The 16586-nt window shown below is 39.4% G+C and overlaps 1 protein-coding gene across 1 annotated transcript in view; it reads right to left on the reverse strand.

The window, feature by feature from the left end:
- The window catches only part of LOC148011051 (putative enoyl-CoA hydratase 2, mitochondrial), a 124315-nt gene that overhangs the window by 65003 nt on the left and 42726 nt on the right, over nucleotides 1-16586 (reverse strand). Inside the window, exons 2-4 of the mRNA XM_087671392.1 lie at nucleotides 2497-2666; nucleotides 2236-2310; nucleotides 1949-2039 (exon numbers count right to left, since the gene is read on the reverse strand). Coding sequence (XP_087527518.1) covers nucleotides 1949-2039; nucleotides 2236-2310; nucleotides 2497-2666 — 336 coding nt within the window. The remainder of the gene's footprint in view (nucleotides 1-1948; nucleotides 2040-2235; nucleotides 2311-2496; nucleotides 2667-16586) is intronic.

Genomic DNA, 16586 nt, shown 5'->3' on the forward strand with positions numbered 1-16586 from the left:
AAAAGACGAAGAGAGGAGAGGAGATGGTGGAGAGCTTCACCTCCTTGATCCCTCACCCTCACACACTTACTCCCTTACACTCTCGCACTTCCTCTCTCAAGCATACACAAGCAAGCAAGAGAAGGGAAGAACAAAAGAAGAAGAGTCTCTTGTTGCCACATACTGAAGAATGAGCTCTCATTTACTTTTTGAACTTTATATACATGCCCTAAAATCTCATAGGCACCCATCCCATTTTTTACATGACCGGCTGTTGTGGCAAGGTCCTTTTTCCCATTCCCTTCTACTTGGCCTATTTCTTAAGTTTATGCTCGTCTACCTTTTTACAATTTGCAAAGGAGAGCTTGGCGCTCTTCTTAAAAAATTTGATATGCCTTTCACTTAAAAATGCGCTTTTGCCTTTAGCTTAATTTTAGAGACCATCCTTGCCCCTTTGCTTGTTCTCCGACCTGCTTCTTCCGTAAAGATGAAGATGAAGGAAAAGGGAGGAGGGATGAAATGGGAGTGCAACTAAGTCCTCCTTTAGAGAACATAGTGAACCAGTTAACCTGTTTGGTGTATCATAAAAAATGAACCATTGCTTTTTTGAGACTGGTTCAAGGGCCAGAAAAATATGATAGTTTAAGTGGCAATTTTTGGGAGCTTAACACCCAAGAGTCATCAATTCTGCTGCCTCTTTTGTGTTTCGTTGCTCAGGCCCTACACCCGCTGTCATTATCAAATTTTGCAACCTGCACCCTCTCCAACAGGCGAGTACCCATTGCACCTATGATGCCATCTTACCCACAGCTGTTTGGCATCATTTTCATCATCTGGCATCCGAGTTTTCCCAGAATAAAGATCTGTAAGACTGTGACAGACTCTTTCAAGCTTCAGCATCCTCAGCCCTCTCCTCTTTCAAGCTTCAGCATCCTCAGCCCTCTCCCTCGAGTTCAATTCCATCTCCTATGCTAGGTTTAGATGTAGACCCATTCACTCATGTAGGTTATTTTGCATCTTTTCAAATAGATTTAGTTCATTCACTACTTTGGGTCCAGTTATATTATCCTACATAAGTTTAGGTCCAATTTTAGGTCTTAGGTCACTTACGTTTCTTTTCAGGTGAGTACCCATGTGACCTACAGTGCTTCGTTGCCAAGAATATCACCCATTACTCTGCATCTCATGCATCTCCACACATGGGAATCACTCTGACTCAAGGTGCTGCTGCGCTGGAATCCCATTCACACACACTGCACCACCCTAGGGAGCTCAAACGCAGGGATTCTCTGCACTTTCCTATGTGGCCCCTTCCATTGCTCAAATGGCCACTCAAATTCCACACATGCCTATGCTGAGTTGGTTTCATTACACCTACCCAGCAGCTACATATCCTAATCTTCATGTTGCACATTGGATCCACCATGCAAGGAATCCATGCTTCACATGGTGGGCACTCTAGGGTCATCCTATAGTTTCCCTTAGCTATTGCATTTCCACAACATATCATTGGTGGTTAGCATGCTGATGTTTGGTTTTGTTTAAATAGTTCAAGGGCATGCATTTGACAAGTGTCTTTTGTTGATGGCATTTTCTCTCAAGTTTTTGCTGGCAAAAACTTGAACTGCTCTGTCAATAAAGTGCATCTCAAATGGTAACAATAAGCCAAAATATTAACCTTCTGTTCTAAAATATCTGACTTCAGAGTCTTTGGAAATCATTGTTGACCACTGCCAACATTGCATTCATTATAACTCTATTAAGAACTATCTGTAACATGCAAATCATTGAACAACTAAACATCAAAGATCAAAATAGCTTGTGCTTTCAGGTAGTTCAACTTTTGAGAACCAGAAAAGTGGCCCATTGTGTTATCATTACTGGATGCAATGACACAGAATAATTTTTTCTTTAAGTTTATACGCATATCCATGGTAACTCTTTCCTTTAGGTTTATACTCATACGCACCACAGACACGCAAATCACATGCCAATGCTAACTCCAAGCCACCACCTAGTGCTGCTCCCTCAATTACAGCGATAGTAGGTACACGAAGTGCCTGCTTCAAGGCCATGTGGCTCATATTATCTCACTATTATTGCCTCTAGTTCCGTTTAAAACATGCCAATTTTCATTTTTCCTCTCTTGTTAATCAGTGATGTGTATGCGATTTCATATGGACAATTACTTGTAAAATTAACATTATCAGACGACCTACAGGGGGGAAAATTGAATGTGATAAAAAAGCAGCCCACCTTCAGGAAAGAAAAAGTGGAGCGTATAGTGTGTGAATACTTTTGAACTTCATGTACTGCCATTTTTCTTCTTTCCTGCATAAAGGACACAATGCACGCATGAACTTCACAAGAGAAAAAGCACTTCAACCCAAGTATATTGAACAGAGTTTTAACAGCACAAAAAATAAACATCATAAAGTGACATAAGCTACTGCTTTGTAGGCAGCTGAAGAAAAACCATGTACGGCATCAATTTTCTGACGTTATTCTTAAGTTTACCTTGAGATCAGCACCTGCACAGAACACCCCAGGCACAGCACTGCGAAGTATCATAACGCGCGCTGAAGGATCATGATGTATCGATTCAAAAACCTGACAGAATTGATCCAACATTGCAACTCCGATAGCATTTTTTGATTCAGGTCTATTCAATGCGACATCAACCAAGCCTGCAAAAATAATACAGCTTCGCATTTAACACTAGGAACAAAGAACTTTCTTTCGCATATGCTGAATGGTGTCATGCCTGCATGCACATTAGCCCTGTAATAAAGATTCTTGATCATATTAAGCACATTCTCACCTCTTCTTGTGCAGCCTGTTCATGCACTTGTCACCGCCATCGCCTTCCTTACCATTTTCTGCAGAATGTTTTAAGCCTTGTCCATTCCCTTCTTCATCCTCTCTAGGTCTGTCCACGTCCTTATTGCTACCTGGTACCACATCGTGGCATCAGCTGTTTTTCCAGCATCAGACACCTGATACCAGATTCTGTCACCATTATAGCATGCCTAAGCACTTCATCTTTACAGTTCTCTTGACCTCTCAACTCTGCCATTCTTGTCTTTTCTTCCAGCTCTTACTGCCTGACCATCAGTATCTCTGGGTCATCTCACTTCTCAAGATCGCTACCACATCATGATTTCCACCCTTTCTGTGAATTTAAATATGTGTTAGATGCTCACTTGATTAAAAACTGTGGCAGCCACTCTGATGCCAGAACATCTTCACTTTTTGCAAACTAAGGATAAGATCTTTGAGACTGATCGTTATGTGAAAAACGTGGATGTAGCCTATACGAAGATATCGCAAGAAAAGCAAAAGAGGGCAATTGATTGCCACAAACGTGCTTTGCAATTTGCAATGTATTACTATGTTTTGAAAAGGTAAGACTGAAAAGGATGAAAGAAAGAGAAAGATTGTATCCGAAGTTGAGTATGAGATACTATGGGCCCTTCCAGGTATTGAAGAAGATCAGCAATGTGGTATATCGGCTGAAATTACCTCCACATTGGTGGATACACAATGCCTTTCATGTCAGCTTGTTGAGGCCTTTTCGTGGTGATGTGCCAGAGGATATATCTGCTGAAATTCAGCTTCAGCTTGAGGAGCTGGATTAGATTTTGGTACATAAGGAAAGAAAGGTCAAAGATAAAGTTTCTAGGAGATACTTTGTGAAATTTGAGAATTATTCACCAATGGATGACAAATGGATGGAAGAGGAAGACTTAGCAGACCATCCTTAGTTGTTGCAGCTTTATCTAGATGCCTTTCAATTAGAGCCAACTTTAGGTCAGGCTCCGTCAAGGTCAACAGAGCAAGAGTTTGGAGTATCGCCTGATGCTCAAGGGGGAGGTAGCACCTCTACTCCAACTATGGACAGGGCTCGTATGTAGCGGATAGCATAGTATAACCAAGTATAAACCATGGCTAAAACATCAATGTCATCATAACATATGCTATTGTCCATGGAACCGGATGTAAGCCATTGAAAACTGAGCATAATCTGATCATAAACTGATTACTTGGCTGATCTAAGAACTAATCACAAACTGTTGCAAATATGATTCCAAACTGATCACAAACTCATTGCAAAAATTGACTAGCAATCAATGTAAAAGCTGATTCCAAAAGTGACCATAAATGGTTCTCAAGTTGATAAAAATTTGAGTTGAAACTAATCAGAATTGTTGTCTCGAAATTGAGGAAAAATTCATGCCAAATTGATCATAAGCTGATTCAAAAGTATAGTTCTAGTACCCAAGTGAAGCTCATACTTATCTACATACATCTCACAGTGACTAGTATCCTAAGTAGTGACCTCATAGCAAACATACTGTTAGCATAGTACCTTGAATGCATTTTGCCAGATGACTTGAGCTCATGAGAAATAGACATGTCATATGATAATCTAGCAATGTTTTTGAGATTCTTTGTGAGTTGTGTCTTATGTTATGATTGGTTAGTAATTTTCAGCATGTGTTGGGCATATGGAATGGTTAAGCAACAGTGCGCAATGTTGTGTTAGTTATGATGCCTTGTGGAAATTCCAATCCACTATTTTGCTTTTAATGCATCTAATAGTGCACGAGGACGATTGCAAGGATTTTAAGGGAAAGAGCTGTCATGAGGGCAGTATCTTTGATACCTCACTTAACATGTGAATTAATTTTTTATCACATCATTAAAGTAAATGTTGCACATGTGAGGTGTAACTGGGGTTAGAGTGAATTTACGAGCCTACGATCCAAGGAAATCATGGGATGTCAAAGGCAAAAGTTGCTATAAATTATGCCGCACGGATACTTGGTGGAATCTAGTGTCAATTGTTGACCTAGGTCATTCATTTGGCCATAATGTCAGTTGGTGACACTAGAGAAGTGGCGTTTAATGGTACCTAACGCCAATCTCATAGTCAAAGATGGCGCAAAAACACTCAGGAATGGAAGTTGCCTGGCCAATTTAATTATTGGACAATTTAAAAAAAATCGGATACCAAAATAATTATTAGATTAATTTTTAGTATTTAAAGACTGAAAATTAATATTTAATTATGGATAATGCTAAAAAAACCATTTGGAAAGACTTCCACTGTCAAAAATTCCCATGAAACAATGAAAAACGTCTTTAGAGGTTGGAGAGAGGCATTTTAGTGCATTCAATCTACAAGAGAGAGAGAGGATATGCTACTGGTTTCATTTGCAGCCATTGGAGGACCTTCTTAGGCAGCCAGGGGCAAGAGAAGACCAATCAACAGCAGGTGACAACATCTACAGGCTATTGAGACAAGGCAACAGTACTAAATGACTGATTTTCTTCAGTTCTTCGCAAAGAAAGTCTAAATTTTCTCTCTCCTCGGCATTCTCTCTCATCTCCCAACCTTTCTACAGCCTTGCTCCAAGGATTACAACATTAAGATCACCAAAGGCTGAGAAACTTCAGATTTCTCTATTATAAACCTTGATCTGCAACAGAAATTAGGGTTTAGCAATAGCCTTGGGAAGCGTGCCACAAAATTGGAAGCTCCAAGACTTGGATTCAATAGGGTTGAAGCTGTTTTCAATTAAATTTAAGTGGAGGGACCAGCAAATCAATGAATTTGGAGCATTTTCCATCTCCATCAAAGCAAGTGAAGCTCAATTGACTGCCCAAATCAAGGGGCAAATGAGATTGAAGACTTGCTGATCGTTTTGGACAGCAAGGGAGTTACAATACAGAAAGGGATTGGGAGAATCTCATTGTACATGAACTTCTTCTTCAATTAAGTTAAAGAAATACCAAAAGGGGGGACCAATTTTGGGGCCAATGGGGTGTCCATTGTCCAAGATTGTAAGTTAATTTGCATTTCTTAGTTTTATAATAAATGTTATAGCGGTAACTAAGTTGTAATCAAGGAATTCCCACCCACCTACAAAAGGAAGGTTGTTTTGCCATAAACTGAGTAGAAACTATGAATGAACAGTCAATGGCATTCATTAAGCAGGCTGTTGTCCATGGAACCAACTAAAAAACATTGAAAACTGCATATAAACCGATCATATGCTGATTTAAAAACTGCTCACAAACTAATCTCAAACTAAATGCAAAAGCTGATGTAAATGTATAGTTGCAAAGGTGCAGTAACAACCATACTCATCTACATATATCTCACTCAAGACAATGCCTTGAATACATGCAAGATCCACTACATACAAGAGTTATCCATCGCTCGAGGAGTGGAAGTGTTACCTCCCCCTTGAGTATCAGGCACTGTTTTGGACCCTTGCTTTGATGAGCCCAATCCAAAGTTGGCTCTAACTAAAAAGCATTAAGGTAAAGCTACAACAACTAAAGATGGTCTACCAAGTCATCCTCTTCCATCCACTTACCATCCATTGGTGAATAGTTCTGAAACTTCACCAAATAACTTCTGGAAACTTTACCTCTGACCTTTCTTTCCTTATGTGCCAAAATCTGCTCAAGTACCGATATCTCATCCAGCTCCTCAACTTGAGGCTGAATTTCAGGAAATACATCCTCTAATACATCATCATAAAAAGGCCTCAACAAACTAACATGAAAAGCATTGTGTATCCATCAATGTGGAGGTAATTTCAACCGGTAAGCAACAACATGATCCTCTCCAACACTTTGAAGGGCCATAATATCTCATACTCAACTTCGAATACCATCTCTCTCTTCCTTTCATCTTTTCAGCATTGCCTTTTCAGAACACAACAATACACAATCACCCTCATCAAATTGCAAGGTACATCTATGGCCATCAACTACTTTCTTTTGCTTTTCTTGAGATCTCTAAAGTGCATACTATATCTTTGCATAGGCTGCATCCAAGCTTTCCAAATAGCAATCAGCCTCAAAGAATTTATTCTTAGTGTGCAAGATAGGTGGTACCTTCTTGCCACCCTCAACAACCTCAAATGAAGCTTTGCCAATGGAATTATGCACCATATTGTTATATGCAGACTCTACGAAAGGCAAGTACTACTACTACAATGTCTTATGGTGATAGATGACGGAGAGACAGATTCACCAAAAACGATGAAAGCACGAGTATCCTTCACCTCCCAACCACGCCTAGATAAGTACTGGCCTTCTACCCGGATTCCTTTGCCAGCCGTCAACTTCCTGAAGTCCTACTATTCCTGGACTCCCTTACTCTCTAGGCTCCCCTTAACCCCGTTCGGGCGCCCAAGAGCCCGGACGGTCATTCTCGTGCATGTTCCCCTAGATTTACCTTAATGTGACATTAAATGTCACTTTTAATGTCACATTCCATATTTATGACCTTAATGTGACATTAAATATCACTTTTAACGTCACATTTCCTTCCCCTTAAGAATCGGTTTCGTCCTCGAAAACGATATTTGGAAAGTCTAACAGTAAATCGGGAAACCTTTTCTTTAAAGTACTTACTCGCTCCCATGTTGAGCTTTCTTCTGAACAATCTTTCCACTTAACCAAACATTCTTGATAAATAGTATTCCTCGTTCGCCTATTACGAATATTTAATATTTTTTCTGGTTCATGTGGATTAGATTGGTCATAGAATAACTCCTCAATGTCATCATTTAAGATTAGATTATCCAAATCACCCAGCTTCTTCCTTAATTTGCTTACATGAAAAACTGGATGTATTTTACTACCAGCAGGTAGTTGGAGCTTGTAAGCCAATTCTCCCACCCTTTTAAGTATTATGAAAGGACCACAATACCTTGGTGAAAGCTTTGGACAATGTCCCTTTTTCATAGTTTTAGTTTGTTCAGGCACCTTAAGATAGACCAATTCTCCTTCTTCAAAGGAGATGTCTCTTCGGTGAGGATCTGCATATGCTCTAGCTCGATTTTGAGCTTTTTTAATATTTTCTTGAGCAAATTTTAACATATTATTCATATCCTCCAAAAAGTCTTTAGCTGCCTGAACCTTTTCCTTATGCAGTCCTACTGCAAAAGGAGCTCTGGGCTGAAACCCATACATCAACATAAATGGACTATATCCAGTGGAAGAGTGTTTGGCACTGTTATATGCAAACTCTGCTATCGGTAAATACTCTTCCCAATTAGTTTGCCTTTTGCTTACATATGCCCTAAGCATATCTTCAAGAATTTGGTTAACCCTTTCAGTTTGCCCATCAGTTTGCGGATGATCCGCCGTACTCATGCTAAGTTTAGTATCCAATTTCCTAAATACCGCACGCCAAAAATGGCTATCAAATTTTCTATCCCGATCAGAAACTATATTTGCCGGAAGGCCATACAATCGGTATATGTTCTCTACGAACAATCTAGCCAATTCTGGTGTTTTAACATCAGTTGAAGTTGGAATAAATCTAGCCATTTTGGTTAACCTATCCACAATCACCCACACAGAGTCGTGCCCCCTCTGTGTTCTAGGTAGAGCAACAATAAAGTCCATGGAGATACTCTCCCATTTTCCCGAAGGAATTTCTAATGGATGGAGAAGTCCTCCCATTTTTAATTTTTCAGCTTTATTAACCTGGCATTTATTACATTTGACCACATAGTCAAGGACGTCCTTATTCATTCCAGGCCAATAGAACTGCCTTTTAATAAGACTATAAGTCTTATTAACTCCTGGATGTCCCGCACTAGGGATATCATAACACTCAAAGAGTATCTGGCGCCTTATTTCTATATCTTTCGGGACGCATACCCTACCCGTGTAGAGTAAATAACCATTATCAATGGTAAAATTCTTCCACTTGAATCCAATTTGAGCAACCCCTGATGCTCCATTTCCTTGTTGAACATCCTCAGATATTCCTTCCTCAGTAGAAGCACTTTCATTTGGATCCCCATTTTTTATTGCTTCCCATATGTTGGAATATGCCGGATCAACCTGGCATTTCCCTTTTAAAGATTCAAGCAAATTGGAAGTGAACTGAGTAAAACTCAATTCATTAATGATGGGCATTCTGCTGAGTGCATCAGCTACTATATTATACTTTCCCTTTCTATATCTTATCTCATAGTCGAACTCTTGGAGGAGTTCGGCCCATCTGGCTTTACGCCCATGTAAATCTGGTTGATCATTAAGCCACTTAATGCTTTCATGATCCGATAAAATCAAAAGTTTGGCACCATACAAATAGTGCCTCCATTTCTTCATTGCATATACTATTGCATACAGCTCCCTCTCATAAACAGAGTAGTTCTGTTTTGCACGATCTAATTTCTTGCTTTCAAAAGCAACTGGTTGACCTTCTTGTAATAAGACCGCGCCTATTGCTTTATCACTGGCATTAGCTTCAACCACAAATGGTTTATTGGGATCCACTATTAATAATACTGGAGCTGTAGCAATAGCTACCTTAAGTTTTTGAAAACTTTCATTTTGGTCTGTTCCCCAATTAAAACTTTTCCCTTTCCCTTTAAGTTGGTCTGTCATTGGAACAGCTATTTTGGCATAATCTCGAATGAATCTACGATAAAATCCAGATAAACCTAGGAAGATCTGCAACTCTTCCAGGTTCCGTGGAGGTGGCCATTCAATAATTGCCCTTACTTTTTCTGGATCCATGTTGATTCCCTCTTTCGAGATTATATGCCCTAAATATTTGACCTCTTGTGCAAAGAATTCACATTTAGTTTTCTTCGCATAAAGGGAATGTGTTATTAACAGTTGGAATACTAATTGTAAGTGTTCCAAATGTTCTTCTCTTGATTTACTAAAGATCAAGATATCATCCAAAAAGACTACTACAAAATGTCCTAGATAGGGCCGTAAAACACTATTCATCAGGTTCATAAAGGTAGCTGGTGCATTAGTGAGGCCAAAAGGCATCACCAAAAAATCATAATGCCCGTATCTAGTACGAAATGCCGTCTTGGAAACATCTTGTGCCTTAATTCTTATTTGGTGATAGCCTGATCTTAAATCTATCTTTGTGAAGAATTTTGCCCCTTGCAATTGATCAAAAAGATATTCCATTCTGGGCATAGGAAATTTATTCTTCACCGTTATTTTATTTAGTGCTCTATACTCAACACAAAGTCGCATAGAACCATCTTTTTTCTTTACCAATAAAATTTGTGAAGCCCAAGGTGAATTACTGGGTTGAATAAACCCTTTATCCAGGTAATCCTTAATTTGTTTTTCAACTTTTTGATGCTGTGTTTCACTTAACCTATACGGTGGTTTTGAAATTGGGTGTGTATCCTTATTTATGTCAATTGGGTGATTTATTTCACCCCTATTAGGTGGAAGGCCTCTTGGTAAATCAGAAGGAAACACATCTTTAAAATCATCTAACAAACTGTTCAATTCATTATTAACATTTAACTCACAAACATAAGAAAATTGTTGCTTAATATTACAGAAAGTAAAAGTATTTTGTACAAGGAGAGACCATAGCATATATACCTCACAAATTTCCTTCTTTATCAGCTTCTGAACTTCAGTAGAAAAAGGATTATCAGATACTTCATGTTCACCTTGAATGACAAAAATCCTACCATCCCTTTCAAATTCCAGTGTATTATGGTGATAGCTACGTTTTAAGGATGGTTCCAATCCCCATAGCCACTCCCTCCCTCGAGCAATATCAGCTCTTTCCATGTTCATTATTTGGAAATCAAGATTATCTTTATATCCTTGAATCTCGATTTCCAAATTGGATACCATTGTATCCCATATTTTATTGTCTTGGCCTTGCATCATACGAACAACATATTGATGCTCACTGTTTTGTTGGGAAAGTTTCAATTTTTTGACAAGTGCATAATTTATAAAATTATGTGTGGCAGAGTCATCAATCATGACTCTAACCCGTTTTCCAGCTATCAATCCATGTACTCTAAGTAAATCATGTGGCCCAAAAGTAAGCTGCCACATAGAAGTTGACATACAACACTTATGTTGTACATCCATGTGCAAGACCTCTAAAGATTTATACTTTTCATGGCCCTTTAATTCTAAGGTCTGCACTACATGGATTTGTTTTTCTTTTCCCTTGCCCTTGTCCTTTCCTTTGTCTTTCCCCTTTTTCTTTTGAGGGCAATTCCAAGTAGCATGGTTAGAGGATAGGCAATTAAAACACAATTTTTCTTTTTTAGCCTTATCAAAGTCATCAGGACTTAACTTTGGCCTCATATATGGTTTCTTTTCAAAGGTTGTTTTTTACCCTTGAAAAATGGCATTTTTCTTTTAAATTTACCCACAAATTTTGAGGTTTCCAATTCCTTAGACTTGGGATCCGTATCGGTGAGACTAGTGAGTGTACCTGGACACGTATTATCTTCATAAATTAATGCAAATTGAATTGCCTCTTCAAGCGTCTTAGGTAAACTCTATTTTACTTCCTTTTTACAGGCTTTATCCAGTCCCCTAATGAATCCTCTTGTTTTTTGGAATTCATCAATTCCTTCCAGTTTGAGGATTATCTCACGATATTCCTCCAGATATGTAAGTAGGGGTCGTCCCTTTTGTCTGACATAATCCCAATCTTCCCAATTTCTTTCCATTTCATTTTCAGGAAGAAATTCTTTTAAAAAGACGGATTCAAATTGAGCCCAAGTTTCAGGTATTTTATTCGCCTCCTTTAAAGTTTGCCACCACTTATATGCTTTGGGCCCCAAAGTTAAACTAGCCTCCAATGCTTGGAGATGTGGTGGGGTATTTTTCAATTTATGTAAATCTTCCCATTTTTGGAGGAAATTAAAGATTATGTCTTTATTCCTATCTTTTTCCTCCCCGTAAAATTGAGGTGGTTTCATATCCTTTAAAACTGGATTATCCCTCAATTTATGGTAAGTTTGGGGTTCCTTAGGATCTCGCATAGTCACATCTAAATCTTTCGATGAAGATGGGACATCCGAGGTTTCTATCTTATTTTTATCTCTTTCCAACAATAAAGTTAATTGAGATTTTATTTCAGTAAGTGTTTGGGTTAAAAATTCCATTTGAACCCCCTGAGTTTGCACACGAGCAGTAAGATCATCGAATTGCTCTCGCGTGGCAAAAAATTCTTCCCATTGTTCTTCTTGTATGTCTGGTTCATGGGGATCTACCATAGGTTGATCCCCGGAACTAGAACTTTCCATTACCCTTTCTTTTCCTTTTTCTGCCATTAATACACTGAAATTGGAAAGCAAAAATAAGAAATTTGCATACAAGATAAAGTACTTCCCTGATTTTTAATGGCAGGCTGTGGTTGCTGGTTTGGAAAGAAATCCGAAGAGTAAGAAACAGATTGTATCTTCCCGGATTAGAACAATGAAGTAATCATGCTGGAAATTCAATTTCCTGACTTCAGTCTTATTTGACATTCTTCTGTCCCTCTCACAGCAGTCGCAATCATATCCGTCTCAGGAGCAGTCGCATTAACGCGTCAGCAGTAATCGTGACAGAATCACGTTTTTTTTATTTTATTTTTCTGCCCGTAACGTTTCTGCCTGTGACGTTAGATGTCACATTAATGTAACGTGGCGCTGCGCTTCTCTTTTGTTTTCCTTCACGGCCCGTTCCGACGGCCCGTCACGTTTTCACGGGGCTTGGTTCCAAATACTCACGCGATGTGACGTGCCACTTCTTCCGTCCGTTTTTCTTCACGGCCCGTCGCCTGGTGCTCACACGACTTTACAAAAGACTGACGGGCCTGACTGGCGACTGACAACCTGACGGATTTCTGACAGTTTGACGAATAATTAACGATCTGAGACACTGAACCATAGGCTCTGATACCAATGATAGATGACGGAGAGACAGATTCACCAAAAACGATGAAAGCACAAGTATCCTTCACCTCCCAACCACGCCTAGTAAGTGCTAGCCTTCTACCCGGATTCCTTTGCCAGCCGTCAACTTCCTGAAGTCCTACTATTCCTGGACTCCCTTACTCTCTAGGCTCCCCTTAACCCCGTTCGGGCGCCCAAGAGCCCGGACGGTCATTCTCGTGCATGTTCCCCTAGATTTACCTTAATGTGACATTAAATGTCACTTTTAATGTCACATTCCATATTTATGACCTTTATGTGACATTAAATATCACTTTTAATGTCACATTAATGTCACATATGGTTTGATACATAGCACCTTAAAAGATCCAACACTAAGGAATTTGCCTCTTTAAACTAACCATCTATCTACAGATAGAAGGATTATGAGAATTTCAATGCAGCACCCATATTCTCAAACAATCCCTTCCAAAATAAATTGGTCATCCAAGGATCTTGAACACTAGCAATCAACTCTACCATACCATGATACTTAAATATATGCTCCAAAAATAAATGTGCCATACGATCAGCCTTTATCTTCTTCCTCACTGGAATGAAATGGACTTATTGAGTCTACAACAACTAATAGTTCATATACCATCATTCCTTGCAGGTATCCTAGGAAGCTTAAAGATGAAGCTCTACCAAAGCTTATCTAGAATAGGCAAGGGCTACAATAAACCCGACATCTTTAGCCTATTATGCTTCACTTTCTGACATACGATGCATGTCCTGACAACCACTCTATATTATACCTCAAACCTCGCCAATAAAAGAAATGCTCCACTGCTTGGATTGTGGCATCAATGCCTCTATGCTTTGCACGAGGAGCATAACTCTTAGTGATCACTCTAGGCCTCAACGTCTTTGTGATACACAATTGTCCATGTATCATTTGAAAATCATCTCTAAGCACAAATTGCTCATACCTTTGGCCATTGCAAAGCTGATCATACACATTGGCCAAATCTGAATCAACAATATATTGATCCTTCATGGCATCCAACTCAAAGTGATAAACCATACTGACGACTGAAATCTAAGACATTCTTCTTACCATCAATGTGTAATCTAAAAACAAAACATAGAAAGAAAGTTTGCTCATCTCATATACTTCTCTGACAACTTTGTGTACATCAAAAAGTACCTCAATGTCTAATGATCTATCTGCACTATAAAATCAACCCCTGGCAAATAGTGTTTCCATGTAGATAGAGTATGAATTACAGCCAAGAGCTCTCTCATAGACCTGTAGATTCCTCTTTGCACCATAGAGAAGACGACTCTCGTAAGCCACAACTCAGCCATCCTACATTAGAACAGTCCCAATGCTCTTTCCACATGCATTACACTAAACCACAAATGACTTTCTTAGATCAAGCAACATAAGCACATGATCTAAAGTCATCTTTTCTTTTAACTTGTCAAATCTTGAAATTTCCATTGCTATGCATCTAAATGGTATATTCTTTTTTCGCAAAACATACAATGGAGATACAATTTCAACAAAACGACATGCATACTTCCTGTAATAGAAGCACAGATCCAAAAAGCTATGCATCTCATGTATATTCCTCAAAAGTGACCATGAACGTATTGCCTTAACCTTTGCAAGGTCCATACAAATACCATCAACCAATATAATGTGTCCCAAAAAGTGGGTTTCAAGACCACTCTATACTTATGCAACTCATTGAACACAATGTCCAAATGCTTGCTATGCTCTACCTAATTCTTTGAGTAGAGAATCATGTCATCAAAGAAGGTGCCCACAAATCCTCTATGTGGCCTAAAGATGCAATCCATAATCCAATTAAAAGTGGCAAAAGCATTCGTAAGTTCAAAAGGCATGACAAGAAAAACTCATACAACCCAAAAGATGTCCTAAAAGCTGTCTTAGACACATCCTCCGATCTAATGCGTATCTGATGATACCCACTTTTCAAATCTATACGGCTGAATATGGCTACCCCCTACAATCTATTCATAACATCATCAATCCGAGGAATTGAAACCGATTATTTATCGTGATTTTACTCAAAGCACAATAATCAATGCGTATATGCCATGAACCATCCTTTTTGCGCACCAAAAGCACATGAAAGCATACCCACTTTTCAAATCTATACGGCTGAATATGGTTACCCCCTACAATCTATTTATAACATCATCGATCTAAGGGATTAAACCGATTATTTGTCGTGATTTTACTCAAAGCACAATAATCAATACACATATGCCATGAACCATCCTTTTGCACCAAAAGCACACAAAAGCAAAAGGAAGACGAGAAGGGTTGTATCAACCCTTTTTCCAACAGCTCATTCACCCGACTCATAACCTCCTCGTCAAGTTGCACTAACCCTACAGGGTGGCTTATTAGGTGGGCTACTTCTAGGGATAAGATCTATGCCATGATCTTCAGGTCTTTTAAATGGTAGTTGCCTCGAAAGTGACTAAGAAAAGCAATCAATGTAAATTTTCAGAAATAAAATGTGATCCTTTTTTAACTTTGACATGTTCCCAACATTTTCATTATCAACCTTATCCTTAGTAAAAACCAAGTATGTTGAAAGGCAATTTTTCATTACTTTAGAAATGGCATCAACCGATACAACAAGGACAAATTTCCCTTTCAACTCAACATCCAAAGTATGGGTCTTGCACTTATGCTAAATAGTGATCACTTTACCATATGAGCCAATCATTGCATGCATATGATGGCACCATGGCATACCAAGCAAAACATTACAACCCTCAAGTGGAGTAATAAAGAACTCTTCGCTATCCACATATCCTTGAATGTGCAAACAAAGTTTTCTAGTGAGTGGTATAATATGCTCTGCATGGCCCTTGCATGACATACCAACTTCTCCCATAGGTCCCATCTCATCCTCTCTAATGTCTAGACGGGTTGCCATATCTATAGAGATGAAGTTGGCTCATGCCCCATTATCAAAGAAAATCAAAGCATGTTGACCTCTAATTTTTTCCACATACATTACATAACTCAATAGCACCATCATTGGGCTAACCACTAACAAGACCTAGCACCAATCCAACTAATGTTTTGGATTTCTCACAGTTGGAATCTCCTTGATTTTTTTATTTTCCAATTTAATGTCTATTAGAATAGTCCTTATCTATGTGACCCTCCCATTCACAAACAAAACATTTATTTGCAACCATTAATTCCCTACTTTGTGCAACTGATTTTCAGCCATAGTAACAGGAAACGGCCAGAACGGCCCCCCGGCACGTGGAATCGTCGTCCCCGGCACATATCCGTCGTAGACTGCATTTCCAATTGATGGAACATTCCCTGTCTGAAACGGGGCAGGGAACGCCACGTGGCACAACTTACCTGCGGCCGGCCGCCCGCTTATCCTGCCTAGACGATCTGCAACCGCGTCCTACTCCCGCCTGCGCCCGCCTGCACCTAGTTCGCCTGCTCCCGCCTGCACCCAGTTTGCCTGCTCCCGCTTGCGTCCTGCTCCCAGCCGCCTTCTTTCTCTTCCTTCTTCTTCTTTCTCTTCTTTCTCCTCCCACCTCCAACCTCTTCCTTCTCTTCCTTCTTCTTCTTTCTCTTCTTTCTCTTTTTTCTCTTCCTTCTCTTCTTCCTTCTACCTTCTCTTTACTTCTCCCTTCTCTTCTTCCTTCCACCTTCTCTTCACTTCTTCCTTCTAAGTTCTTCTCCAAATTCCAAGTTCTCCTCTTTTCTTCTTCTTCTCCCTTCTCTCCTTTTCCCTTCTCTCTCGACTCTTGAGTGAGTCTTGACTCTTGATCCTTCTCCCTTCTCTCGAGCCTTCAATTATCAGCCTTCAATTTTTCCTTCTCTCAACTCTTGAGCCT

This window comes from Lygodium microphyllum, chromosome 29 (assembly GCF_053477565.2).
Source record: "Lygodium microphyllum isolate KBCC chromosome 29, Lygodium_microphyllum_v1.1.10, whole genome shotgun sequence".
NCBI classification, from domain to species: domain Eukaryota; kingdom Viridiplantae; phylum Streptophyta; class Polypodiopsida; order Schizaeales; family Lygodiaceae; genus Lygodium; species Lygodium microphyllum.